At 47.1% G+C, this 27,910-nt stretch overlaps 1 protein-coding gene across 2 annotated transcripts in view; it reads left to right on the top strand.

The window, feature by feature from the left end:
• The first annotated feature begins 382 nt into the window (after positions 1-382).
• LOC109917115 (B-cell lymphoma/leukemia 11A-like) overlaps positions 383-27,910 on the top strand; it is a 40,782-nt gene continuing 13,254 nt past the window's right edge. The window contains exons 1-2 of one of the 2 annotated variants that reach the window (XM_048618175.1): positions 383-626; positions 15,681-15,986. In XM_048618175.1, coding sequence (XP_048474132.1) covers positions 575-626; positions 15,681-15,986 — 358 coding nt within the window. In that variant the 5' untranslated portion in view covers positions 383-574. Of the gene's footprint in view, positions 627-6,653; positions 6,736-15,680; positions 15,987-27,910 lie in introns of those variants that run through there. The other variant, XM_048618176.1, reaches the window with a different exon arrangement.

The raw sequence follows: 27,910 nt of genomic DNA on the forward strand, positions 1-27,910 counted from the left end.
CCCCCCCCCCCCCCCCCCCCCCCCCCCCCCCCCCCCGATCTCTCCCTCCCTCTCTATCTATCCCTCCCTCTCTATCTATCCCTCCCTCTCCCCCTCTATCCCCCCTCCCTCACTATTCCTCCCTTCTTCTCTATCCCTCCCTCCTTCTCTCTATCCCTCCCTCCCTCTCTCTATCCCTCCCTCCCTCTATCCTCCCCTCTCTCTATCCTTCCCTCTCTACCCCACCCTCCTCCCCTCCCTCTCTCTATCCCTCCCTCCCTCTCCCTGTACCCCACTCTCCCTCCTCCCCCCCCTCTCCCTCCCTCTCTCTCTACCCCACCCTCCTCCCCTCCCTCCCTCTCTATCCCTCCCTCCCTCTCTCTCTCTGTCTCCTCCCCCGGTCCCAGTCTCTCCGCCTTGAACTTGCTCCTCTTTCTGTCTCTCACTCATCGCCTCGCAGCCCCGGAGCGGCCGATCCCGGCCCCAGAGGCAGGAGAGGGGGCAGGAGCAGCCTGGATCTGAGGGGTTGGGGGGTGGCCTGACAGCAGGATCGGAGCGGTCAGTGGAGGCTTCCCCAGACCCCGGCCCCCGGACCATGTCCCGCCGCAAACAAGGCAGCAAACCGCAACACCGCAGCGAACTGAGCCGTGAGTACTGAACCCGGGGAAGGGCGAGAAAGGGGCAAATGGGGGCGAAGGAAGGGACGGAGCGGGGCAACCCCGCGCGGAAAAGATAGAGTTAAAAAATCTGAGGCAGAAACGAAAGCAAAGAGTGGCGATAAGTGTGGCTGAAAGAAAATAGGCCGATAAACAGGTCTGGAGAGGTGCGTTAACCCTTGCAGCACCGCCACCCTGTTTAAGGCACAAGTACAGGCAGGTTGGAGAACGAGAGTTTTGCTTTTAAACCTATCTCCCCACCTTGCTTATTTTTTTTAAAATATAGAACCAATGTCTAAGCGGGCTTGGGGTGTTAACTCCATTCAAGGACTGAAGGATTGAAAGAGAGAGAGAGAAGAGGACATTTGCAGCTTACAGAGCACGCATTTTATTTTGAATCCAAATTGAGTGTCAGGAGTCAGAGATGAGCTGTCCTCAGTCAAAATGAAAATTAGTGCGGGGTCTCCAAACTGTGACTCCTGCAATGAGTTACACAAAGCAGACATGCTTGCCCATTGCACAAGGAGGAAGTCTCTAGCTTGTGCATCCCCATTCTCTTCCTCTTTGCCCTGTAGTGCTGGGTATTGAAACAGCCGGGTAACGTAGCAGTCCAGCCCATGGGAATAACGCCACCTCCAAGCAGCTAACTTAGGCTCATTTAGTCGCTGGCTACCTCTTTATATGGTGCCCCATTCGCCTCATGTTACCTTTCCCTTTCCCCAGGTGGCCTTCTGGTAGCTTCCCCTTCCCAACCCAAGGTTAGGGTGGTTTGGCCATTGCTAAATTGACCACGTTAGAGACAAAACAAAACAAAAAACCTGCAGATGCTGGAATCCAAGGTAGACAAACAGGAGACTGGAAGAACACAGCAAGCCAGGCAGCATCTGGAGGAAAGGGATAGTAAGAACTGCAGATGCTGGAGTCAGAGATAACAACAGTGTGGAGCTGGAGGAACACAGCAGGTCAGGATCCTCTGATGCTGCCTGGCCTCCTGTGTGCCTCCAGTTCCGCTCTGTGTTATCTGGAGGAAAGGAGCAGTCAACGTTTCGGGTATTACCCTTCCTCAGGACTGGAGAAAGGTAACACCCCAAACATTGACTGCTCCTTTCCTCCAGATGCTGCCTGGCTTGCTGTGTTCTTCCAGCCTCCTGTTTGTCTAAAGTGACCATAGTGCCAAGGGATAATAGGTGGATTAGTCGTGGGAAATGCAGGGTTAAAGGGATGGGGTCTATGTGGGATGCTCTTTGGAGGGTCGGTGTGGACTTGATGGACCGAATGGCCTGCTTCCGCAACTGTAGGGATTCTGTTCTACTCTATTCTAACCGCATGTGCCAACTTGCAAACACCCCATTTCTCCCTCCATCAGATGATGCTAGGGTAATACCTGCACCTCTTGTTCCACCTGCTCCTCACCCCTCCCTTCCTCTTTCCTTAGCTCCATCATTGGCAGTCATACCTTCAGTCACCTGAGTCCCAGCCTCTGGGATTCCCTCTCTAAAGTCTCTCCAGCCCTTCTCTCTCCCTTTAAAATGATCCACCAAACCTATGCCCCGTTCTAGTATCTAGACAATTGAAATTTATCTAGATGTCTTCTAAATATGTCAAGGTTTTTTTTATCAAAGAACATTTGACACCGAGCCATATAAAGAGATAGAAGGTCAGATGAAAGGAGGTTGTTCTTAAAAAGCATCTTACAGGAAGACCAAGAGAGAGGTGGAGACTCCTGTCTGGAGATGCATAAGAGGCTAGAGTGGGAGGAGCGGAGAGGATTGCAGGGCTGGAGGAGGTTACGGAAAAAGGGAATGGGGTTGGGGGGGGGGTGAGGTGGAGAGAATGCCACGGAGGGATTTGTGTGACCTTGTGTCAGATTGTGTTGGTTTACATTGCTGCATGGTACCCTGGGATGTGTTCGTAAATACCGTGTGAAAGGTGCTGCAGAAATGCAAGTTGTTGTTGGATGCGACCTCTGGCCAAGGGGAGTTTTGACAAGAGGGAGCCTGTGATGCATTAGATAATTAGGCACCCCTTTCTGACAGAATAGCCAAGGCCTGTTAGTCTCCAGCTGAGAGGATTCTCAATGGGTTCAAGGTGGAGTCATTACAAGTTCAAACAGCAGCGTGGCCCATTGTGACACTTGACCTACAAGATTAGAATACCACATGACCAGCACTGGATATTTACCTCAGATTCAATTCACAGCCTTTAACCTGAAGTTCGTTTTTAAAATGGGGTGGGGGGGGGGGGTGAGCAGGGGGGTAGGTAGCGATGTGGGGGGTGGGGTGGTAAAACCATTTAATTAGGTACAAGGTGCACCATTGGTGTGTTTACAGGGTGAACAAAAGAACTGGGAGAATGGGGAATGCCTTTTGTTAACTGGCTTCAAGGCTGATTCCCTTCTCCTGGTCCAGTACTGAGCCTGGATGTCAGACACAAGAGGCTTTCAGGAGGAGCTAGTCATTGAGACATGCCCCGACCAGGTACCTTGATAAATCTCTTACTCATCTAGATCCTGACCTGAGGGGAGGGAGACATCTTAATTACTTTCTGCTACCTGTGCTGTTTTCAGTGCACTGGGAACCTTGTGTTGTTTAATAAAACCCTCCGAAGTAAATTGAACAGTGATGGTTGTGGCTCATTGGGTAGAGCTGTTGCCTCTGACTCAGAAGGTTCAAGTCCCACTCCAGAGGACCTGAGCGTACAATCCAGTCTGGCATTGTGCTAGTGTCAGCACTGCGGGATTGCCACACTCCCTGAGGTGTTGCCAGCTCAAAGCGAAATGTTAAAACTGAGGGGCCTTTTGAGTGGGGTGTACAAGATCCCCATGGCCACTGTTTTGACGGAGAGCAGGGGACTTCTGTTCTGGGGCTGATATGTATTGCTGAATCTGGTCACTGTCACATAATGTTTGTGGGATCTTGCTGTGTGGAAATTGGCTGCCATGTTTCCCACATTACAACAGTGATGATACTATTTTTGGCTGTAAAATGTTCGGTGGGGGAGGGGCATGGCATCCTGGGGTCATGGAAGACGCTATAGAAATTCACACCTGACTTCCTCTCCAGTTGGACTCTGTATAAATGGCTTCATGCTACATAGGTTACATGAAACAAATAAACACGCATAGTTAAGCATCTACACTGTGACCAATCCGCTTAGCTTTGATCTTGGCCAATGGAGGAGGGATTGAGCAATCAGATAGCGAGGGGAATTTGCCCCATTTGCTCACTTGCCCCTTCAGAATGCCTTCCTAGTCTCGGACATCTTCTGGCCTCCCAGCTCAATCAGTTTGGGTTTTGACGATTGTTGAGTGTAGAAGGGGTGAGCATGATCAGGGTCTGGTTGAATGGGGTCCAACAGACCATGGATACCCCCAGCCTCACTAACAATATCTTCAATTATTGTTCTGTGGAATTTGATGGACCCCAATTTACTATTTTCACTTGGATTTCAGTGGGGACAGTCAGAAAGTTTTGTGTTTTTAGTCACAAATGAACTAATGCGCGCGCAGAATTCCCACCCTTCACCAAAACCCCAGGACACCAAGTTGCGTTTGGAGAAGAGGATGGTCACATACACAATGAGCTGCCAGAGGAAGTGGTGGAGGCTGGTACAATTACAACATTTAAAAGGCATCTGGATGGGTACATGAATAGGAAGGGTTTAGAGGGGTATGGGCCAAATGCTGGCAAATGGGACTAGACTAATTTAGGATATCTGGTCGGCATGGACAAGTTGGAATGAAGGGTCTATTTCCATGCTGTACATCTCTATGATTCTAATTGCGAGATCTCTGTGCTTCACCAATTCTAGCCTCTTCAACACTGCGAGTTTCCAACACTCCACCACTGGCAGAGTTTCCCTTCATGCATTCAGTCCATAATTTTTTGCAAATCCTCTCCAAAAGCTTTTCTCTTGACTTCAAGAAGGCCCTTGCCTGCTCCAAAATCTCCTTGCGCATCTTGGCCTCTGATAATAGGTGTGTGAAACGCCTTGGGATACTGTTTTAAAGGTTGCTATGCCAATGCAAGTTATTGTTGTTTTCTGACTTTGGAGATGAGTGTCGAGCTGTCCATGGTGCTGGCAGTACTGGGGGCAAATTGAGTGTTGCACTCAATGAGGGTGCTATCACATTTCTAAGGTCTGCTAGATTAAGTGGAGGAAACAATCAGAGCATTTGTCACTTTGTGCACAGTGATCAAATCTCTATCAAAGGGCTTCCTGTGACATTGTAACAGAAGAAGCTTATAATTCTGTTGCATGCAACTTCAATTTTTAAAATAATTGCTCCTCATCATCTAAACCCCTCTGTGAGCGCCATCCCTCCCCCGAACCATTTGCTGCCACTCCCCTGTTGCCAAACATCGCTTAAATGCAGAGCCAGGCAGCTGTAGCGTGGCCTGAATCCGCTGGGACCTTCTGTAAGATTGGCCTGAAGCAATTCACCTGATACCCTCCCAGTGAGCTGCAGCCTAGACTCCCTTCCCCAGTGATCCAGACAAGGTCTGTCATGCTCCACTGCTTCTTAGGAACATAACAGGAGCGGGAGCAGGTCCTAGGCCCAGTCCGTCATTCAACAAGATCATTGAGCGATCTTCGGCACTGGTCCCATTTTCCCCATGCTATCCCTTAAATCTCCAAATATCAATCTTTCTTTGTCCTGAATGTACTTGATACCTGACCATTCGCAGCTCTGGGGGTACAGAATCTCAAGATTTGCAACACTTCTTTAATTGGGCATCACTGGTAAGGACAGCATTCGTTGCCCGTCCCTATTTGCCCGTGAACTGAGTGGCTCGTTCAGCCATTTGGGCAGGTAGGAGTCAACTGCATTTCTGTGGGTCTGGAGTTACATGTGGTCCAGACCACCAGAGCCAGGATGGTAGGTTTCCTTTCTTGGAAGGAATAACTGTAAAATGTCATTGTCAAATAATGATAGTTTCATGGTTAGTGTGACAAAACCAGGTGCTCCAGTTTCCTCCCACAGTCCAAAGATGTGCAGGTTAGGATGGATTGGCCATGGGAAATTGCCCCATAGTGTCCAGGGATGTGCAGGCTGGGTGGGTTAGCCGTGGAAGATGTGGGATTGAAGGGATAGGATAGGGGCATAGGTCTGGGTGGGATGCTGATGACTCGATGAGCCAATTGGCCTGCTTCCATGCTGTAGGGATTCTGTGAAAAATCCAGATTTATTAATTGAATTTAAATTCCACCAACCGCCACAATGGGATTCGAACCTATGTCTCCCAAGCATTGACCAGGCCTTACTGGATTGCTAATCTGGTGATGCTACCACTATCTCCCCACTGAAGAAAGTTTGCCACTTCTAATGCTAAATGGCCAACGCTTTATCCTGAGACTGGGATGCTTGGTCTCCATTCTGTATCTAGGGAAAAACATTACTCGGTGTCTACCTGGTTGAGCCCATTAAGAATCTTATACTTCTGTGTAGTTTTCATTGCAGAATGTGTTGGAATCCAGGTCTGTTATAGTAGATATCTCAATATAAAGCAACTTTTTATGGAAGCATATTGCACTGAAAGAGACCATTCAGTACATCATGCCTGTACCAGCTTCTCGACAGAGCTGTCTAGTTAGTTTCACTCCACTGCTTGTGCTCTCATTACCCTGCAATTGCTGTCTAACCCTTTTCAGGAGGTTATCCAATTTCCTTTCAAACGTTACCTTCAAATCTACTTCCATTGCCCTTTCAGGCAGTGCATTCCAGATGATGACAACTTTCAGAGTAATAAAAAATAAGTCTCTCTTCCCTCCTCTCATTGTCTATCCAATTGTAAATCTGTGCCCCCTGCGCACTCCCACCCTGGACCCCACACACACACACACACACAATGGTTACTGAGCCTCCTGCCAATGGAAACGGTTTCTCCATATTTACTCTAGCAAAAATCCCTTCATCCTTTTGAACACCTTCATGAAATCATGTCTTTATTATCCCTACGCTGAGGAGAACAATTCCAGCTTCTCCAGTCTCTCCATGTCACTGAGATCCCTCATCCATGGTCCACTTCTACCGTCTCTCCTTTGTACCCGCTCCAAGGACCTGACATCCCTCATAATGTGTGGGGCCCGGAATTACACAGTGAGTCCTTGTTAACTGATGTTTTTAAAGGCTTAGCATAGCTTTCTTGCTTTTGTGATGTGGACTGTAAATCCTAGGATCCTGTACGCATTCCCTAACAGGCTTCCTTCTCAACTTGTCATTCCTACTGGTGGCCAATATATTATGAGGGTGTAATGGAGAGGTAGCAGGGAGGGCGTGACTATGCTTACCCCACTATATCATGCCGTTGCAAACATGTTTGTGGTCCCTGTCTGTATTCACCCTTGAAGAATGATCATTGGCACGAGGAATGGAGGCTGCTCGTTTAACTGGACCTCAATACCATCCTAACTATGAGATTCAGAATCACAGCAGGAGGCTGTTCAGCCCAATGTGTCTGCCCTGGGCTCGGCTAATGACCAGGGGACCTGGCACCTCTCTACACATTGCTGTTTTTCAGATAATCATCTAATTCCCTCATAAAAGCCTCTGTGGAACCTGCCTCACTCATACTGTTGGGCAGTCCATCCCAGACCCTAAACCACTTGCTGCACAGAAAGCTTTCTGCTTAGGCTTCTTTGCTGATCGCTGTAAATCTGCTCTGTCTGATTCTAGATCTCACCGTAAGTGGGAACAGTTTGTCTCTCTCTCTCTTTTTCTCTGATCTGCTCAGATCACTCATTTTGAACATGTGAGTTGTGTGACACTTTTAAGTTGTTCACTCCCTCCCTGCAGTTAACTCCTGCTGTTGCCAATGACAGACTTATATGGAACCAACAGTTCAACATCTCCTAATTCCCCACCCATCCCCACCTCCCCCAGCACACTGTTGTTTGGGATGAGAGACTTCTGGAAAGGAGGGGCCTGTGGGATACTAATCAGGTGACCAGTGTGATCCCATTTCCCACCAGAAAAGGCAAGTCAAAATGTAACTTCCAAGTGTCTTCAGGATATAAAGGGGAGAAGTTGTCTTGAAGAAAAGGAGGGAAATTCTAGAGTAAAACACGCTGTGTGTAGGCCTGGTATGATAGTTGCCCCACTCCTGGATCAAAGGAGGGGCTCGTGTTGCTTTGAGAGAGGTGCAGCCTTTCCAATCAGATCTTGAACCCCAAAAACAGAGACAACACAGTGTGGAACTAGAGGAACACAGTGGGCCAGGCAGTATCAGAGAAGCAGGAAAGTTGACATTTTGGATCGGGACCTTTCTTCAGAAATCTGATTTCTTGAGATTTCTCAGTACCTGCCTACAGAACTGGATCATTCCCAATAGACTCCAAACAACATTCAGGCCATCCCAATTTGGCCCTGACCGTGACAAACCTCTACCTACAGAGCATCCGAAAATGGGTTTTCTCTACGGATCCTCAAGCACACACTCTCAGCAGAATCTTCTGGCGCGACCATCAACCTTACCCCAGCTCAGATCCTCCCTCTCCCAGACCTGCAAAGGATCTCTTCTGTTTTTCATTCTGTGCAGGATCATTTCTGAAGAAGGGTCCCGAACAGAAACGTCAGCTTTCCTGCCCCTCTGATGCTGCCTGGCCCGCTGTGTTCATCCGGGTCCACACTGTGTTGTCTCTGACTCCAGCATCTGCAGTTCTTGCTATCCGAAAAACAGAAGTTGCTGGAAAAGCTCAGCAGGTCTAGCAGTGAATTAAAGATTCAGAGTTAATGTTTCGGGTCCAGTGACCCTTCCTCAGAACTGGACTGAGGCCCCTGTCTGCTTTGTATGAGTGGGTGTCAAAAATATCCCACTTCCACTCTCTGGAAGAAGAGCAGAGGAACATCCTTCTCAATCTCCTGGGACCAATACGCCTCTCGTAACCAATGTCACTTAAAGTGAACAGAATATGCGGCTATTTATTTATATATTGTTTGTGGGATCTTCCTGCAATCAAATCATCTACTTCTTTTGTTTCCGAAATAACTCAGCGTTGCACGGTGCAACAACCTGAGGATGTGAAGAGTGCTATGCAAATGCCAGTCTCTTTTCAAACGCGCCATTGGAGTTCTAAGTTGAATTTGACAGCTCGACTAGTGAAGTAGTGACTAGTTTATATCTCAAAGTCTGTCTTTGTCAGTTTGGAAAATATTGATTGCAACTTTGGTCAGATTATGGGCTCCTGTGTTGTGTGGCAGTGTGTGCTGTGAGGAGGAAGTGTGCTCCAGTCACCCCTTATCAGTCATCATGGCTGGGCATGGCTCAGTGGTCACTGTGACTTGCCTCTGAGTCAGAAGGTTGTGGGTTCAAGTCCCACTCTAGAGACTTGACTACAATGTTTAGGCTGATGCTGCACTGTCATAGGTACCTCCTTTTCAAAAGAGACATTAGGCCTCACAAATAGAGAGAGGGGGACAATTATTGCTCAGCACTGGTTCAAAGAAAAGAGGAATAATCCCTGGTGTTCTTGTTAATATTTATCCTTCAATCAGCATCACTAAAAACAGATTATCTGGTCATTCTCATTTTCCTTTCTATGGACAAACTGGCTACTCTATTTCCTGCCTTATAACACTGTCCACACTTCAAAATCATAGAATTCCTATAGTGTGGAAGCAGGCCCTTTGGCCCAGCAAGTCCACACCAACCCTCAGAGCATCCCACCCAGACCCAGCCCCCTATAAACCACCTAATCTACAAATCCCTGAACGCTAATGGTAATTTTCCATAGCCAATCCACCCTAACCTGCACGTCTTTGGACTGTGGGAGGAAACCAGAGCACCCAGAGGAAACCCACACAGACGCAGGGAGAACATGCAAACTCCACACAGACAGTCACCCAAGGGTGGAATTGAACCTGGGTCCCTGGTGCCATGAGGCACCAGTGCTAACCACTGAGCCACCGTGCTGCCCTTACTTCATTATTTGCACACCATTTTGAGATGTCCTGAGGTTGTGATTGCTGCTATATGAATGCAGGTTAAATGGGACAAAGACAAGAATGAGAGGATATTGATTTAAAGTGGATTTGCAAATGAAGTAAAGATGATATGAAGAAAATCTTTTACACATGTCAAGTATGAAATGCATTGCTTGGAAGCACGATTGTTCAGTTGAGAGCATTGGATGATTTTTTAGATAGAAAGGGCAGGGGGAGAAAAACGGGAGATTGGCACTAAGTAATGATGCTCATTTGAAGAACCAGTGCAGCATGATAGGCTGAATGGCCTCTTTTTGTAAGATTTCTGTGATTCTGTGGAAGTAGGATTTAGTGAAACAACTTTGACGTCTTGGGAATGTACAATGCGCTTAAGGTGTAAATGGATATACATGAGGGAGAAAGTGATAGTGGGTTAAGTCAACAGATGGGATGAAGTGGTGGGAGAGGCTTGCGTGAAGCATAGACCAGATGGGCCAAAAGGCCTGTCTCTATGCCATTAATTTTAAGTGCAATTTCGACCACACCTGGATCCAGAAAAACCATCATAGAACCATTATTGCACAGAAGGAGTTCAGCCATAGAGTCCTAGAGCTGTACAGCATGGTAAAGACCCTTTGGTCCAACTCGTCCATGCCAACCAGATATCCTAAATTAATCTAGTTCCATTTGCCAGCATTTGGCCCATATCTCTCTATAACCTTCCTATCCATGTACCCATCCAGATGCCTTTTAAATGTTGTAATTGTAGTAGCCTCCACCACTTCCTTTGGCAGCTCATTCCATACACGCACCACCCTCTGCTGGTTCTCTGTCATTCCCATTTCCCCATTTTTTCTTAATCGTTCATGGCATGTGGGTGTCATTGGCTGGACCAGCATTTCTGGCCTATAGCTAATTGCCTCTTCATCTGAGTGGCTTGGGCCATTTCAGAGGGCAGTCGAGAGTCACCCACATTGCTATGGGTCTGGAGTTATGTGTAGCCCAGAGCAACTAAGGCCAGCAGATTTCACTCCCCAAAGGGCATTAGTGAACAAGCTGGATTTTTAAGACAATTAACAGTCATTACATGATTACCATTAGATTAGATATTTCTTGAATTCAGATTTCACCATCTGCCAAGATGGGATTTAAATCCATCAATCTCCAAAGTGTCAGCCTGGATTACTTGCCCAGTGACATTATCACTACACCACTGCATACCTTCCCCCATCCCACCCCCCAACGTCTATAGCCCTCATAGGTCCCTGTATGTCTTAACATATTTTACATGTATGTTCCTTTGTCTTTGTGCAGTGAACTGATGGGAACAGCTTCTCTTTGTCTGCCAGGGGAGAGGTGATGGCATGGTGTTAGGTTCTCGTGATCCAGATGGCCCCTAGCTATTGCTCTGGGGAAATGGGTTCAAATCCCATGTACAGCTGGTGGAATTTAAATTGAATTAATGGTTCTGGAATATAAAGCTAGTCCCATATGATAGTGACCATCATCAATTGATGTAAATGCCCATCTGGTTCACTCATGTCTTTTAGGGATGGAATTCTGCTGCCCTTGCCTGGTCTGGCCCCTGTGATAATCAGGGACTGAGAGGCTCCCTTGACAGGGCTGACCAAAGAGGACAGGTAGAGGTCAAAGTCTATGACTGCTAAGCTGTGGGAAGGAAGTGTACTAGGTGTACAGTTACCTTTATCTTGTTATGTTGTCACAGTGCATGGCAGTTTCCACCTTTCGGTTTACTATTCTAACAAATGCAAAGCATTCTACCTTATGCAAATGCATCATCTTGTTTTCAAATCCACATTTGGCATGCCCACTCCCTATCTCTGCCACCTCCTGCAGCTTTTCCAGCCTTCCAGATCTCTGCACTCCTCTACTTCTGGCCTTTTGTACCTCCTTGCATTTAGTTGTTCCTTCATTTGCCTGCACCCTAAACCCTAGAATTTCCTCCCAAAAAATTCTCCGTCTCCTCTGTAAGACACTCCTTAAAACCTCGATGTTTCGGGTCGGGATTTCTGAAGAAGGGTCCCGACCCGAAACGTCAGCTTTCCTGCTCCTCTGATGCTGCCTGGCCTGCTGTGTTCCTCCAGCTCCACACTGAGTTATCTCAGACTCCAGCATCGGCAGTTCTTGCTATTTCCTTAAAGCCCTGACAGTTTTTAAGGGGAAGGTGACGGCCTAGTAGTATTGTCGCTGGACTGTTAATCCAGAGGCCCAGATAATGTTCCGGGGACCCGGGTAAGAATCCTGCCATGGGATTTGGATTTAATAAAAATATCTAAAATTGAGAATCTAAAATTGACCATGAGTCCATTGTCAATTTTTGAAAAAAAGTCCCATTTGGTTCACTAATGCTCTTTAGGGAAGGAAAGTGCTATCCTTACCTGGTCTGGGCCTACATGTGACTCCAGACCCACAGAAATGTGGTTGACGCTTAACTGCTCTCTGGGCAATTAGGGATGGGTAATAAATGCTGCCCGGCCAGCGACGCCCTCATCCCGTGAATGAATAAACCAAAAAACCAGTCACCAGTGCCTGAGCATCAAATCCTATTTGATAACAAGGTTGTGAATACTTCAGGATGTTTTACCAGGTTAAAGGCGCTACATGAGTGCAAGTTGTTGTTTTTGTTGCTGAGTCTGCTCGATTAGCCCAAGAAAGGCCACAGAAGGACCAAAAGGAGGGACAAAAATTCTCAATATGGAAGCAAAACAACAAGATGCCAAGGGGAAAATCTGGTAAACATGAGGTAAATGAAGGAGTGGGTTATAGAGGAGACTAAAGGGTTGGTTAATGATCTCCGAGAACCAGGAGGATAATGTAGATGTTGCTTCAGATGGTTATGCTTGAACAGGGCAAGAACTCAAAGCTGGGGAAGTTGGAGTGAGACTAGAGTGAGCTCGGAGGACGCATCGAAGGCCCAGATTGTGTGCAGAAAGATCAGATTTTGGGCATTCTTAAAACAAAAATGCGTTTGTGGTGAAGCTATAGATTTGATGCTGAAATTTCACTTTCAGACGATGACATAAAGCTGGGTATTGGAGAGACAGTGACGTGGTAGTAATGTCACTGGACTAGTAATCTAGGAGCCTCAGCTAGTGCTGTGGGGACAAAGGTCCACAATGGTAGCTGGTGGAATTTGAATCCAATTAATTAATAAAACCTGGTGCTGGAAGCTAGTGTTGGTAAATAGTGACCATGACAACTATCATCGTGAAACCAGTCAGTTCAAGGGCAATTAGGGGTAGGCAGCAAATGGTCTCCCTAGCAACACCCACGTCCTATGAAAAAATTAAAAGAGGGGAGAAAATGACCAGAGATAGTAAGAACTGCCGATGCTGGAGTCTGAGATAACCCAGTGTGGAGCTGGAGGAACACAGCAGGGCAGGCAGCATCAGAGGAGCAGGAAAGCTGACGTTCTGGGTCAGGACCCTTCTTCAGAATGTGAACAACTTTGTGGTTTGCATTGAGAGCTGCCTGTCAGGAAATTCAGGTCCAGCTAGGCTGATTGTAAAATTGTGTGGCTCAAGCTGGATTTGAGCCAAGACTTGGGATTAGCCAGGGGCCAACACAGTAGTTAGTACTGCTGCCTCACAGCACCAGGAACCTGGGTTTGATTCCAGACTCGGGCGACTGTCTGTGTGGAGTTTGCACATTCTCCCCGTGTCTGCGTGTGTTTCCTCCGGGTGCTCCGGTTTCCTCCCACAGTCCCTAAAATGTGCAGGTTAGGGTGGATTGGCCGTTTTAAATTGCCCTGTAGTGTCCAGAGATGTGCAAGTTAGGTGGGTTAGACATGGGAAATATGGGGATAAAGTGGGAGCACTGGGGCTGAGCAGGATGCTGTTTGGAGGGTCAGTGCAAACTCAATGGGCTGAATGGCCTCTTTCTATGATTCTAGTTCCATTGAACCTGGACCTGGCCTTACAAAGCTACCAAAAGTTAACTGCTGAAGGTGAGAAGTAGGGAGTAAAGTGCTGTAACTACATTGTTACCTGAAGGGAGGTGGTGGCCTAGCAGTGTTATCACTAGGCTGTAAATCCAGAAATCTGGCAATGTTTCAGGACTTGGGTTTGAATCCTGCCACGGCAGATGGTGGAATATGAGTTCAACAAATGTATGGAATTAAGAGTCTAAAGATGACCACGAAACCATTGCTGATTGTCAGGGTAGGGGTGGAAATCTCGCTCACTAATGTCCTTCAGGAAAGGAAACATCTGGCCTATGGGTGACTCCAGACCCACAGAAATATGATTGACACTTAACTACCCTCTGGGCAATTAAGAATGAGTAATAAATAATAGCCTGGCCAGTGATGCCCAGATCCCTTGAATGACTACAACAAAAATGCAGCCAGGTGGGATGGGTCCTTTGACAATCTGGCCCAGGAGAGTTTTTTTAATAATTTATTCATTGGATATGAGTGTTGGTGCCTGGGTCATTTTGTTTCATTCCCTTGTGGGACGTGGGCTGGTCAGCATTTATTGGCCATCCCTAACTGGTAGAGAGCAGTTAAGAGTCAACCATACTTATGGCGTTAACTCTTGATTTTTATTCTTCACTAATGCTGCCAGACCTGCTGAGCTTTTCCAGCAACTTATGCTTTTGTTCGATATTTATGTGGGCCTGGCAGACTTCCTTCCTTCAAGGGCATTAGTAAACCAGATGGGTTGTTACAAATTAAAGCACAGTTTCCATGAGGCTACCTTTCCATTTCCAGAATTTTATCGCAATTGAATTTCAAGATGGGATCTGAATCATGCCCTCATTCATTTAGATTCTGGATTAACTAACCCCATGACATTACTACTATCACTGCACCAGCACCTCCTTCCCCCATATGAGAAGAGTTCTATTCTCACTTTGGTCTCAGTGGGTAGCATTCTCACCTCCAAGTCAGAAGATTCCAGGTTTAAATCCCACTCCAGAGACACATAATCTCAAATCTGAGCAGGACTGAAAGAATGTGGTCCTACCAGATGTGTCATTTCCCAGATGTGACACAAAACCTAGGGCGAATTTTTAAAAAGCCAGTATCAGAAAGGAAATTTTGAACTGTGTCTGGGTCAAATATTTATCCTATCCCTCGGTCAACAGATGATCTGGTCATTATGAGAACCTAAGAAACCAGGATAAGAGAGCAGGCATTTCATCCTTTCTAATCAACATCGCCTCTCAGTAAGGTTGTGGCTGAGCTGATGTGGACTTGACAGCACTCTCTTACTTAACACCATAACCCTTGGCTCCCTTGTTGGTCAAAAATCTGTCTAACACAGCCTTGAATTTGTCCAATGACCCAAGCCCACTGCTCTCTGGGGAAGAAAATACCAAAGACTAACAACTCTCTACGAGAGAGAAGTTCCTCCTCATCTCCATCTTTAAATAGGAGACCCCTTAACTTAAACCTGTGCTTCCAATCTCTAAACATCCTCCCAGGGGGGGAAACGTCCTCTGAGCATCTACCTCAGAGGTATTTTCTAACTTACCTATGCAGAGATGTTGTCACACGCCTCTGGAGTAGGTGGGTCTTGAACCTGGGCCTAGGCATAGGGACAGTATCACTGCACAAGAACTCTATCTCAGAGCCTTATATTCTTCAATAAGATCACCTCTCATTCTCGTGAACACCAATGAGAATGGGCCCAACCAGCTCGAATTTTTCCAAATAAGACCATCCCATTGTCCCAGAGATCAGAGAGAGAAGTACCCCTTTCTCTGAATTGCTTTCAATGCAAGTGTATCCCTCAGTGGGATCTTGCTGCACGTAACTACAGAGGCACTTGATTGGCTGCCTGTCACCTCCTGGAGTCATGATGGCGCTATATAAATGCAAGCTTGTCTGTCTTTGTCAGAGATAGGAAGAACTGCCGATGCTGGAGTCAGGGATAACACGGTGGAGCTGGATGAATACAGCAGGTCAGGCAGCACCAGAGGAGCAGGAAAGTTTCAGGTCGGGACCCTTCTCCAGGTCTCTTCAGGACCGTTTCTGAAGAAGGGTCCCCACCCGAAACGTCGACTTCCATGCTCCTCTGGTGCTGCCTTGTCTGTCTTTGTGTCGGGAGCAGGAGGGGAACTGGAGAGGACTAAAACTTGGGCTTTTTCTTTCGCAGGTGAGGACGCCGAGTTGGATGAGGCCTCGAGGCAGAAGGTTGCCATGCCGCCGCAACCCAACCCACGACACCAGGACCTCCTGACCTGCGGGCAGTGTGGCACCAATTTCCTGCTGCGCAACATCCTGGGCTTCATTGAGCACAAGAAGAGCCGCTGCCAGAGGCCCACCCGCCTCCGAGATGTGAGCGGAGGTCCGCATTCTCCGCTCGCTGCCCAGCCCACATCAACGGACCCACTTGTGACCGGCAATGACGTGCGGACAACCAACATTTCAGAGATTGGAGTGGAGGACAATCCCCATGGAGGCAAGTTTTGCCTTTTCCTTTTCCAAAAAATAAGAAAGGAACTGCAATTAACATTACTTTTGTCTGCATACGAGCTTTGGATAAGTTGCATGCAGCTGTGTTGGTAGCATAGAACATAGGACAGTACAGGCCCTTCAGCCCACGATGTTGTGCCGAACTTTTACTATCTAACCTCCACCCCTACCTTATACTATCATCCATATGCCTATCTAATAGCCGCTTAAATGCCCCTAATGAGGCCGACTCCAGTACCCTCTCTGGCAATGCATTCCACGCCCCGACCACTCTCTGAGTAAAGAACCTACCTCTGAGGTCTCCCCTATATCTACCTCCACTCACTTTAAAACTGTGCCCCCTCATAATAGCTACCTCCACCCTAGGAAAAGGCTGTCCACTCTATCTATACCTCTGATCAATTTGTACACCTCTATCAAATCACCTCTCATCCTTTGTCGTTCTAAAGAGAAAAGCCCTAGCTCTCTCAACCTTTCTAGCATGTTGGCCTCTGAACCGCTAGGTCCTGGGTTCAAGTCCCGCACGGAGGCTTGAGTACAAAAATCAATGCTGGTACTCCAGTGCAGTGCTGAGGAAGTGCCGTGCTGCTGGAGTGCTGTCTTTTCCCAAGAGATGTTAAACCAAGGCCCTGTGACTCCTCTCAGATTGACATTAAATGTTGCATGACACTGTCTTGAAGGAGAACATGAGTGGGTGTGCTCCCTAGTTTCCCGGCCAATATTTCTCCTTCAATCAGCATCTCACACACACACACACAAAAAAAGACCCAGATTATCAGATCGTTAGCACATTGTTGTTTGGGAGAGCTTTCGTTATGCGCAAATTAGCTGTTACATTTCATTAGAACGGTGACTGCACTTCAGTGGCGCTACTTTGTTGGCTGTAAACTGCCTTGAGATGCTTGGTGAAGAGAGCTACACAAGTGCTGTCTTTGCCTAGTGCAGAAACAGGCCATTTGGCCCATTGGCTCTATGCTTCTAACCCATTGCAAGCCTCCAAGGATTCACCAGACTGATCTCTGGGAAGAAAGATGCATCAACACCAGAGATGACACAGTGCAGAGCTGGAGGAACATAGCAGGCCAGGCAGCATCAGAGGAGCAGGAAAAAGCTGAAGTTTCGGGTTGGGACCCTTCTTCAACACCAGCGTCCTTGGCCAGGCTAACATCGAGGCATGGACCACCCTCAATCAGTTACGATGGGCTGGATACGTCGTCCGCACGTCCGACACAAGACTCCCTGAGCAGGGGCTGTACACCCAGCTTCGAAAAGGCAGGCGCGCCCCAGGTGGACAGAGAAAGTGCTTCAACGATACCCTTTTGGTTTGATTTATTGTAGTCACATGGACCTAAGTACAGTGAAAAGTCTTGTTTTGTGTGCAGTACGGGCAGATCATAGTAAACAAGGACATACAATTTAAGAGTGCTTTAGACAGAGCGAGGCATACAAGGTTATGGCTGCACAGGAGGTGCACAAAGCAAGGATCAACATTATTTGAAGTTAGGTAGATCCATTCAGCAGCCTAATAACGGCAGGGAAGAAGCTGTTCCTGAACCTGTCAGTGCGCGTGTTCAAGCTTCTGTATCTTCTGGCCTCAAGGACTTACTGGGGAAGTGCAACATTCCGACCAGCTCCTGGGAATCTCTGGCCCCAAGACCATCCAAAGTGGAGGAGGAGGAGCATCCGGGCAGGCATTGAGTTCCTTGAGACTCACTGTCGGGAAAAAGCAGAAGCCAGGCGAAAGGGGCGCGCTGCCATGCCAATGCCCCACCCACCTCCTTCCTGTGCCCACCTTCTGCCCCCAAGTGTAACAGAGCCTGCGGTAGCCCCATTGGTCTGTGCAGCCACCTACAGACTCATCCTGAGAGGGGAAGGGAGTCACTCTCGTGTGCGAGGGACTGCCGATGATGATGGTGATAATGAAAGAGACACTGAGGAGACTAAGCCCTGTGTTCTCTGGCCTTCAGAAGAATGAAAAGTGATCTAACTGAAGCATACGCAGGTGTGAACAGGATGTAGAAAGAACAGATAGATAAAAAGATAGGATCAGGGAACAAAGTCTTAGAATAAGAGTTTGACTGTTTAGGACAGGGGTAAGGAGGAATTTCTTCACTCGCATGGTGATGAATCTTTGAAATTCTCTATCCCAGAGGGCTGTAGGAGCTTAGTCATTGAATAAATTCAAGACAGAGATTGTGAGCAGATACATGGGAACACCACTGCCTACAAATTCACTTCCAAGTCACTCACCATCCTGACTTGGAAATATATTGGCAGTTTTTCACTGTCGCTGGGTTAAAATCCTGGAACTCCATCCCGAGTAGAATTGGGGGTCTACCTAGAGCACATGGACTGCAGCGGTTCAAGAAGGCAGCTCACCATGTTCTCAAGGGGGAACTGGGGACAGGCAATACACGCTGGCCCTGCCAGTATTGCCTACACTCTATTAATGATTTAAAAAAAAAAAAAAATTGAATTTCTTGTTACTAATGATGTCAAGGGATGTGAGGGTAATGTAGAAATATAGCTTTGAGGTAGATTATCAACTGTGATCCATAACGGCACTTGGGAGCCCAAGTGGCTTACTCTAGCTGCTATTTCTTGTTTCTGATGAAAATAGAATGAAGATGGCAGATCAGTCATGATCCAGGTGATTGGTCAAGCAGGGTTGAAGGGCCGAATGGCCTACTCCTGCTCCTAAGTTCTCCTGTCCTACTTCAACTCACCCCCATCAGCAGATCCTTCTATCCCTTTCTGCCTCATGTGTTTATCACTTCCTCTTAAGTGCGTCAATACTATTGACCTTGATCATTGCCTGTGTAGCAAATTCTAGGTTCTCCCGACTCTGCACTTTTATTTTCTGAATTCCCAATTGGATTTATTAGTAACTAATCTTATATTTATGACCCCTGGTTTAGATGCCCTCCCATAGAAGTGGAAACATCTTTTGTGCGTCTCCTGTAGCGAACCACTTCAGGATGTTAAAAGATGTGTTTTAGATCACTTTCCAGCCTTCACTTTTTCAGAGCTGAGACTGTTCAATCATTCCTGTCCCCTGAGCAGCACCACTTGATAGTTTTAGTGAGTCTTAACAGTTCAGGAACACCGTATATATACAGGATGAGGGGAGGATGCTCCAAGCAAGGGAAGGGGTTTGGGGAGGGTAAATAAAAGCTTAGGGCCCTTAAGCAACTGAAAGCATAGCTGCAAATTGTGGGAGATAGTAGAAACTGCAGATGCTGGAGAATCTGAGATGACAAAGTGCAGAGCTGGATGAACACAGCAGGCCAAGCAGCATCAGAGGAGCAGGAAAACTGACATTTCGGGTGTAGACCCTTGAAGAAGGGTCTAGACTCGAAACATCAGCTTTCCTGCTCCTCTGATGCTGCTTGGCCTGCTGTGTTTATCCAGCTTTGCACCTTGTTATCCGCTGCAAATAGTGGCGCAGTTTAAAGTCAGGAACGAATAGGAGGCTGGTACCGAAGGTGTCTGAAATCATTGGAGGGTCATGCGACTGGAGGAAATTAAAGAGATATTTAAGGAGGAGAGGCAGCGGTCAGGCCATAGAGGGTTTTGGAAACAACGATGAGAGTTTCAAAGTCAAGGTGTTACTTGACTGGAAGCCAGTGTTGGTCACTGAGCAGGTTGACAGGAAAACAAGGCTGCGTGTGAATTTTTCTATTGATTTATGGGATGTGGATGTTGCAGGTCTGGCCACTATTTATTTGCCCTCGAGAAAGTGGCGGTGAGCTGCCTTCTTGAACTGCTGCCATAAATGTTTTTGGGGGTAGACCACCAAGGAACAGAATTCTAGGATTTTGATTCAGTGACATTGGAGGAACGACGATATATTTCCAAGTCAGAATGGCGACTGGTTGGAGGGAATTCTTGCAGGTGCTGGTGGTGCTCTGATGTATCTGCTGCCCTTGCATTTCTAGTGTTCATGGCTTTGGAAGGTGCTGTCTAGGGAGCGTCGGTGAATTTCTTCAGTGCATCTTGTAGATGGTACACACTGCTGCTACTGAGCGTCAGCAGTGGAGGGACTGGATGCTTGCGGATACGATGCTAATCCATCAGGATACTTTGTCCTGGATGGTGTCAAGCTTCTTGAGCGTTGTTGGAGCTGCAGTCATTCATGCAAGTGAGTAGAAATATGTCACTCTCCTGATGTGCACCTTGTAGATGGTGGACAGACTATGGGGAGTCAGGAGGTGAGCTACTTGTTTCAAGGTTCCTAGCCTCTGACCTGCTGTCGTAACCATAGTATTTATATGGGTGGTCCAGTTCAGTTTCTGGTCAGTGGTAACCTCCAGGATATTGATGGTGGGGGTTCAGTGATGATAACACCATTGAATGTCAAGGGATGATGTTTAGATTCTCTCTTGTTTTATTTGGCTTGAGTGTTTACAGTTTACAACTGGATATTGTCCAAATCTTGCTGCGTTTGGCCGTGGACTGCTTCAGTGTCTGAGGAGTAATGAATGGTGCTGAAAGATGTGTAATTATCAATGAACATTTCCACTCGTGACCTTATGATGGAGGGAAGGTCATTGATGAGGAACTTCTCCAAAGATGTCCTAGAACTAAGCTGACAGACTTCCAATACTATAACTATCTTCTTTTGTGCCAGGTATGTCTCCAACTAGTGGAGAGTTTTCCCTGCAACTTCCAATGATTCCAGTTTTGCTCGGGCTCCCTGATGCCACACTCAATCAAATGCAGCCTTGAGGTCAAGGGCTGTCTCTCTCTGAACTGACCTCTGGAAATGAGCTGTTTTGCTCCATGCTTGAGCCAAGGCTGTAATGAGATCAAGAGCTGAGTGGCCCTGGTGGAAGCCAAACTGAGCATCAGTATGCAGGTTATTGTTATAAGCAAGGTACTGTTTGATAGCAAGAACTGCCGATGCTGGAGTCAGAGATAACTCAGTGTGGAGTTAGAGATACACAGCAGGCCAGGCTGGAGCAGGAAAGCTGACCCTGTTCGTCTGATTCTGTCTGGCCTCCTGTGTTCCTCCAGTTCCACACTTTGTTACCACTGTGATAGCACTGTCTGTTGATGCATTGTCACTTTACTGATGGACAGGGGCAGGATAGTTTGAATTAAGTTGTAGTGGGTGTCCTGCCAAGTGTGAGTCAGAATTAGTCAAGTCTAGAGATAGGAAAAGACTAATGAGGGATTGAGCGATTGATGAACTGAGACAGAGCTTGGATTGGGCAATGTTACTGAGGTAGTTATAGTCGCTTTTTCTAATGGAGAGGTGTGGGGTTTAAAGCTCTGTCAGGATCATAAAAGGACAAGGAACATGGAGAAAAAGATGCTACTGGCAATATAGAAAGACAGAAGGAGGCCATTCAGCCCACCTTGCCCTCCACAGCTCTTTTGGAAAAACTACTCAATTAGCCCCATTTATGTACTCTTTAGAGGAGCTCATGTGGCTGATGGGTAGTGGACCTGCCTCTGAGCCAGAGGCTCCAAGGTCAGGCCCCACTCTGGGACTTTATGTGGAAGGAAGGTGAGTTTGTAATGCAGCCAGTAGAGGTTGGCTGTCAATTCCTATGAATGGCAGGCAGTAAGACCAGGTGAGATTCTTAGCCAGCTGTGTGATAGAACAAAACTGGAACCTAGACCATAAGACATAGGAGCAGAAATTAGGCCATTCAGCCCATCGAGTCTGCTTCACCATTCAATCATGGCTGATAAGTTTCTCAACCTCGTTCTCCTGCTTTCTCCTTGTAACCCTTGATCCCCTTGACAAACAAAAACCTATCTATCTCAGTCTTAAATATACTCAATGACCTGGTCTCCACAGCCTTCTGTGGCAGTGAGTTCCATAGATTCACCACTCTCTGGCTGAAGAAGTTATTCCTTATAAAAGGCTCTAAGACGTCTTCCCTTTACTCTAAGGCTGTGCCCTTGGGTCCTAGTCTCTCCTACCAATGGAAGCATCTTCCCAACGTCCACTCTGTTCAGGCCTTTCAGTATTCTGTAAGTTTCAATTAGATCCCCCCTCATCTTTCTAAACTCTGTCAAGTATAGACCCAGAGTCCTTAAACATTCCTTATATGTTAATTTTTTTATTGCTGGGACCATTCTCGCGAACCTCCTCTGAGCCCGCTCCAGGGCCATTACATCTTTCCTGAGAAATGGGGCCCAAAACTGCATACAAATCTCCAAATGCGGCCTGACCGGAGCCTTATAGAGCCTCAGAAGTACATCCCAGCTTTTATATTCAGTACATCCCTACTTTCATATCCATCATTATCCATAGCTCCATAAATCTAAAAGTGTATGTCACCATAGCAACTCAAACTCCCCATGTGAACTGTAACACACCACCACCTACTCTTTTCCCATAGCCGTGAAATTGTTTCCAATTCCCTTCTCAAAGTTACAATTGAATACTGAACATAATGAGTTCCGAGTAGATGTCGGCCATTTGGCCCCTCAAGTCTTCTCTGCTGTTCGGTAAGATCGTGGCTGATTTCATTGCTCCACATTCCCGGCTACCCTGATTACCTTTCAGCCCCTTACTTACTGAGAAACTATCCACCTGTGCTTTGAAAATATTCAAAGACTCTCCTTCCACCGCCTTTAAGGAACAGAGTTCCAAAGACTCACAAACCCCTGATTCACTTCCTTCCCTGTTTGAAAAGGTCACCACCTTATTTTCAAACAGTTTTACATTTTCAGTGTAAGAGGCAGAAGGGGAAACATCCTCTCCACATCCAGCCTGTCAAGACCCCTCGGGATCTTATGTTCCAAATCAAGTCACTTCATACTCTTTGAAATTCCAGCAAAAAGACCTTCCCATTCCAGGTATTAGTTTGGAAAACTCACCCATTCCAGGTATTAGTTTGGTAAACCTTCCCATTCTAGGTATTAGTTTGGAAAACCTTCCCAATTCCAGGTATTAGTTTGGTAAACTTTCCCATTCCAGGCATTAGTTTGGTAAACCTTCCCAATTCCAGGTATTAGTATGGTAAATCTTCCCATTTTAAGTACTAGTTTGGAAAATCTTCCCAATTTCAGGTATTAGTTTGGTAAAGCTTCCTATTCTAATTATTAGTTTGGAAAACCTTCCCAATGCCAGGTATTAGTTTGGTAAAAATTCTCTGAATTGTCTCCAACAGCTTTACATCCTTTCTTGAATAAGGCGGACAATATTGTGCACAGTACTCCAGATGTGGTCTCACTGTGTGTCCTGCATGATATAACCTCCCTACTTCTGTATGTAATTCTCTTCACAATAAACGATAACATTCAGTATCCACTGCCCTTGAGGCACTGCATTCCAGATCACAACAACTTGCTGTGGGGAGGTGGAAAAATCCTGTTATCTTCCCCCTGATTCTTTTGCAAATTATCTTAAACGTGTGTCCTCTGGTTACTGATCCTCACCCCTCCAGAGGGAAGTTTCTCCCAATCTAGCCTGTCAAACCCCTACACAGTTCTGAGCACCTCTGTCTGAAATCTCCTCCTCGGATTTGTTTCTGTCGTGTGAACAAACCCAGTTTAGCGCTACGGGGAGCAGGTGTTGGACACTCAGCCTCTCGAACCTGTTCTACCACTTGATGAGATCATGGTCGACTTTTATCATAATTGAGTTCCGCCTTGGTTTCGTAACCCTCGAGTCTCACGGCTCCACAGGAGCTCAGTGTCGTCAATATTTGTCATTAAAAAAGCCAGCGTCAACAGCCTTTTAGGGGAGGGAGTTCCTGGTTTCATAGTAGCATAAAATCATACAGTACAGAAGAAGTCCTTTGCCCCTTCGAGTCTGTACTGCCAAAAATACACTGAATGTACACTAATCCCACTTTCCCCGCACTAGGCCAGTGGCCTTGAAGACTTCTTTTTAAAGGTTTTCCACCTCGATTACCCTCCCAGGCAGTGCATTCAAGACTCTCTGCCACCCTTTGGGTCAAAAATGACTTTCCTTTCAAGGACTTTCTAAATCTCCTGCCCTTCACCTTAAAAGTGAGTCCCCCTTGTTATTGACCCTTTGGTAAAAAGGAACAGCTGCTTTCTATCCACCCTATCCTTGCTCTTCATAATATTATACACCACTATCAGGGTCCCCCCTCAACTGTCTGTGCTACAAATAAAAAACAACCTAAGCTTATTGTTTTCTGGAGAAGGGTCCTGACCTGCAATGTCAGCTTTCCTGTTCCTCTGATGCTGCCTCCTTTCTAGTTTCCTTTTCTATTCATGGGATATGGGTGTCGCTGGCCAGGCAGCATTTATTGCCCATCGTCAACCACATTGCTGTGGGTTTGGAGTCACATGTAGGCCCAGACCAGGTAAGGATGGCAGTTTCCTTCCCTAAAGGACATTACTGAACCAGATGGGCTTTCCCCCTGACAACTGACAATGGATTCATGGTCATCATTAGACTCTTAATTCCAGATTTCTTGTTTTGAATTCAAATTCCTCTATCTGCCATGGTGGGATTTGAACCTGGGTCCCCAGAACATTACCTGGGTCTCTGGATTAACAGTCAGCAATAAGACCACTAGGCCATCGCTTCCCCTGGCCTGCTGTGTTCCACCAGCTCCACACTTTATTATATCTGAGCTCATCCCACCTCCCTTTGTAGCTAAGATGCTCCATTCCAGACAATATTCTGTTGAATCTCCTCTGTGCCATCTCCAGTGTCATTATCGCATCCTTCCTATAGTGCGGAGACCAGTCTGCACATGGTACTCTGGTTGTGGCCTTACCAAAGTTCTGTGCGCTCCAACATAGCCTCCCTGCTGTTATAATTAATGACTCGAACTGATAAAGACAAGCATCCTACATGCCAGCTTAACCACCCTTTTAACTTGGCACCTCTGGGGATCTGTGAGCAATCACCCTCAAGATCCCTCTTACCCTCTTGAGTTCTGCTGTGTCCTGCCATTCATCGAGTGCCCCCTTTTCTTGTTACTTCATCCCCCTTTTGCATGAGTAACTGCTTTCTGGCATCAGGCCTGAATGCCCTGGTTGTCATTTAAATACTCTCCCTCTTGCCCTCTACTCCTTTAACACCTCCTGTCTCCCTCTCTTCTGCCACCCCTGCCACAAAGACTGTCCCACCACTAAGGAAATAATTTCTATCTATCTGCCCCATAGTTGTCACCCCAAATCCCTGCTATTATCATTTAGGCCCAATGTTACTTGCCAACCCTCTAACGTAATGCCATTCTGTGGACCCCTCCAGCTCTTTGAGGTAACATGATCAGGGCTGGATTCTTAATGCCAATCCAATAAGGTGTTTTTCTTCATTGAAACTTTAGGATGACTTTGGTGCTGGAATATCGTACAACCCTTTATTATTCCATCATGGCTGAATGTCTACCTCAGTACTATTTTCTGACGCTGTCCCTCGATGTCATGAGTAAATAGAAACTTTTCAGACTTTATTTTGACTGTGGCTCAATGGTTGAGCTTCCACAACCCTGGGGGGTTTCCAAAGATTCTCCACTCTCTGAGTGAAAAGGTTCTTCCTCACCTCAGTCCTTAAAGGAAGGCCCCCTCCCTGTGCCTTCAGTTGCCTGGGCCATGGATTCCAGAATTTCCTCCTTAAACTGCTCCATTTCTCTCTTTCTTTTTCTGTCACTGATTCATGTAAGGAGCCTTTAGAAAAGAAGAACAAACATTTGGTCAAGGAGGCGGAGAGAGAGAGAGAGGGGTGGACAGGTTTAAGGAGGGAGTTCCAGACCCAAGGACGAAGGCAGTTGAAGACATGGCCGCCTGTGAGGGAGCCATTAAAATCAGGGATAAACAAGAGCCTGGGGTTGGATGAGTGTTACATGGCTCTTAAGATGCGTGAGGTGGTCGTAACCCAATACAGTCCCCTCCAGCCACTGCACGGCCTTTATAAGCTTGTCTGGGTAGAGTGTCTTATTGCTGAGTACGCAGGAGCAGGAAGCTTGGCTGATTCTTCTACCTTATCTACTTCAGGCTGAGGTCAAATGTCACGATGAGGAGGCAGTGTCACTGGACTAGTAATCCAGAAACCCAGGTGATAGCTCTGGGAACATGGGTTCAAATCCAGCTGGAATTAAAAGCACCTCTCAGTAATAGCAGCCACAAAATTGGTTGTCATAAAAACCCTTCTGGTTCCCCATTAGGGAAAGAAATCTGCTGTCCTTACTCAGGTCTGGCCCTACACATGACTCCAGGCCTGCAGCAACGTAGCTGTCACTTAACCACCCTCTGCAATGGCCCAGTGAGGCACTCGGATTAAAGATAATTTAATTACCCAGGAAGGCAATGGCCTAGTCGTTTTATTGCCAGGCTATTAATACAGAAACTCAACTAATATTCCAGGGACCAGGTTTCAAATCCCGCCATGGTGGAACTTGATTTCAGTAAAATTAAGCGTCTAATAATGGCCGTGAAACCATTGCTGAAAGGGTCCACCTGGTTGACTAACGTTGTTTAGGGAAGGAAATCTGCCATCCTTACCTGGTCTGGCCTACACATGTCTGCAGAAACATGCTGACTCTTAACTGCCCTTTTAGCAATTAGGAATATGTAATAAACGCAGGTCTAGCCAGAAAGGCCCACATCCCCTGAGTGAACAAGAACAAAATCAGCCCATAGCGGTGGGGGGGGACACTGTGCTTTATTTTCCCTTAAAACTCCATTTTGATTTAGTCCCTCCACACTTCCCACTCACATTTGATGGCTTGCATTGCCCTTAAAAGGGCATAATTGCTTTTAAATATTTAATATGTGGAATGAGCTACCAGAGGAGGTGGTGGAGGCTGGTACAATTACAACATTTAAAAGGCATCTGGATGGGGACATGAATAGGAAGGGTTTAGAGGGATATGCTGGCAAATGGGACCAGATTAATTTAGGATATCTGGTCAGCACGGACGAGTTGGACCGAAGGGCCTGTTTCCCTGCAGTACGACTCTAATTAGCTACCCCGGTGGTCATTAGAAGCCAGCGGGGTTGGGGGGAAGAAGAAAAGTCATGTGATTCTGGTGGTGGGAAAGTCGCTCAGTTGATGCGTGAGGGAGCAAAAAAGGAACAAAACTACGTGGGCAACAACCTGGGCCGTGACAATAATAAAATATCCCACAAAAGACTAAAGCAAAAGGAAAAGGCCTGTCCCCTCACCTAGGACAAACACAGGCAGAGGTTGGTAGGGAGGGGTAGACCCCTCCATCTCTCTCTCTATTTGTGGCTGGGGGGGGGTGGGGGGTGGGGTTTGAGGTTAAGCTCCATCCCTCAGGCCCTGGGCACCGGACGCTCAGTCGGCTCCCCTCCCCATGTCTGCTCAGGAACAAACAAAATAAAAGCCACAGTTCGTAGCTTTTTGAAAATAAGAAAAAGTCCCCTCCGGCCAGGAGGAGGAAGTGAATATTCAAATCATACATCTGCAGCACCCAGGAGCTTCTGCTTTTGTTCAGCGACCCGCCCTGTCCATTAACCCTCACCGCCACCCCCCCATCCCCTGAGTCACATCGGGCCCTGGCTGAAACTTCCTCAGGACGAAGGTGGTGGTTGAGGATGGGGGGGCATGGCAGTCTGGGACTGTCATGGTTACAGGCCGTGGGGATTCGGGGGAGGCATGCATTACTATGGTTACAGGCCATTGACTGGGGGGAGGAGGGTCCAGGATTGTCATTGTTACAGGCTGTGGAGAGGTGGGGGCGTGCATTACCATGGTTAGGGGCCATTGACTGGGGGGGGATCTGGGATTGTCATGGTTACAGGCTGTGGAGAGACGGGGGCGTGCATTACCATGGTTATGGACCATTGACTGGGAGGGATCTGGGATTGTCATGGTTACAGGCTGTTGGGAGGGGGGGTTGCCTTGGTTATGGGTCATGGAAGGGGGTCATGGGATTGCCATGGCTAGGGCTGTTAATTGTGGGGGGGCTTGGAATCATCATAGTTATGGGCTGTGGGGGGTTG

The sequence above is a fragment of the Rhincodon typus genome, chromosome 39 (assembly GCF_021869965.1).
Source record: "Rhincodon typus isolate 14 chromosome 39, sRhiTyp1.1, whole genome shotgun sequence".
NCBI classification, from domain to species: domain Eukaryota; kingdom Metazoa; phylum Chordata; class Chondrichthyes; order Orectolobiformes; family Rhincodontidae; genus Rhincodon; species Rhincodon typus.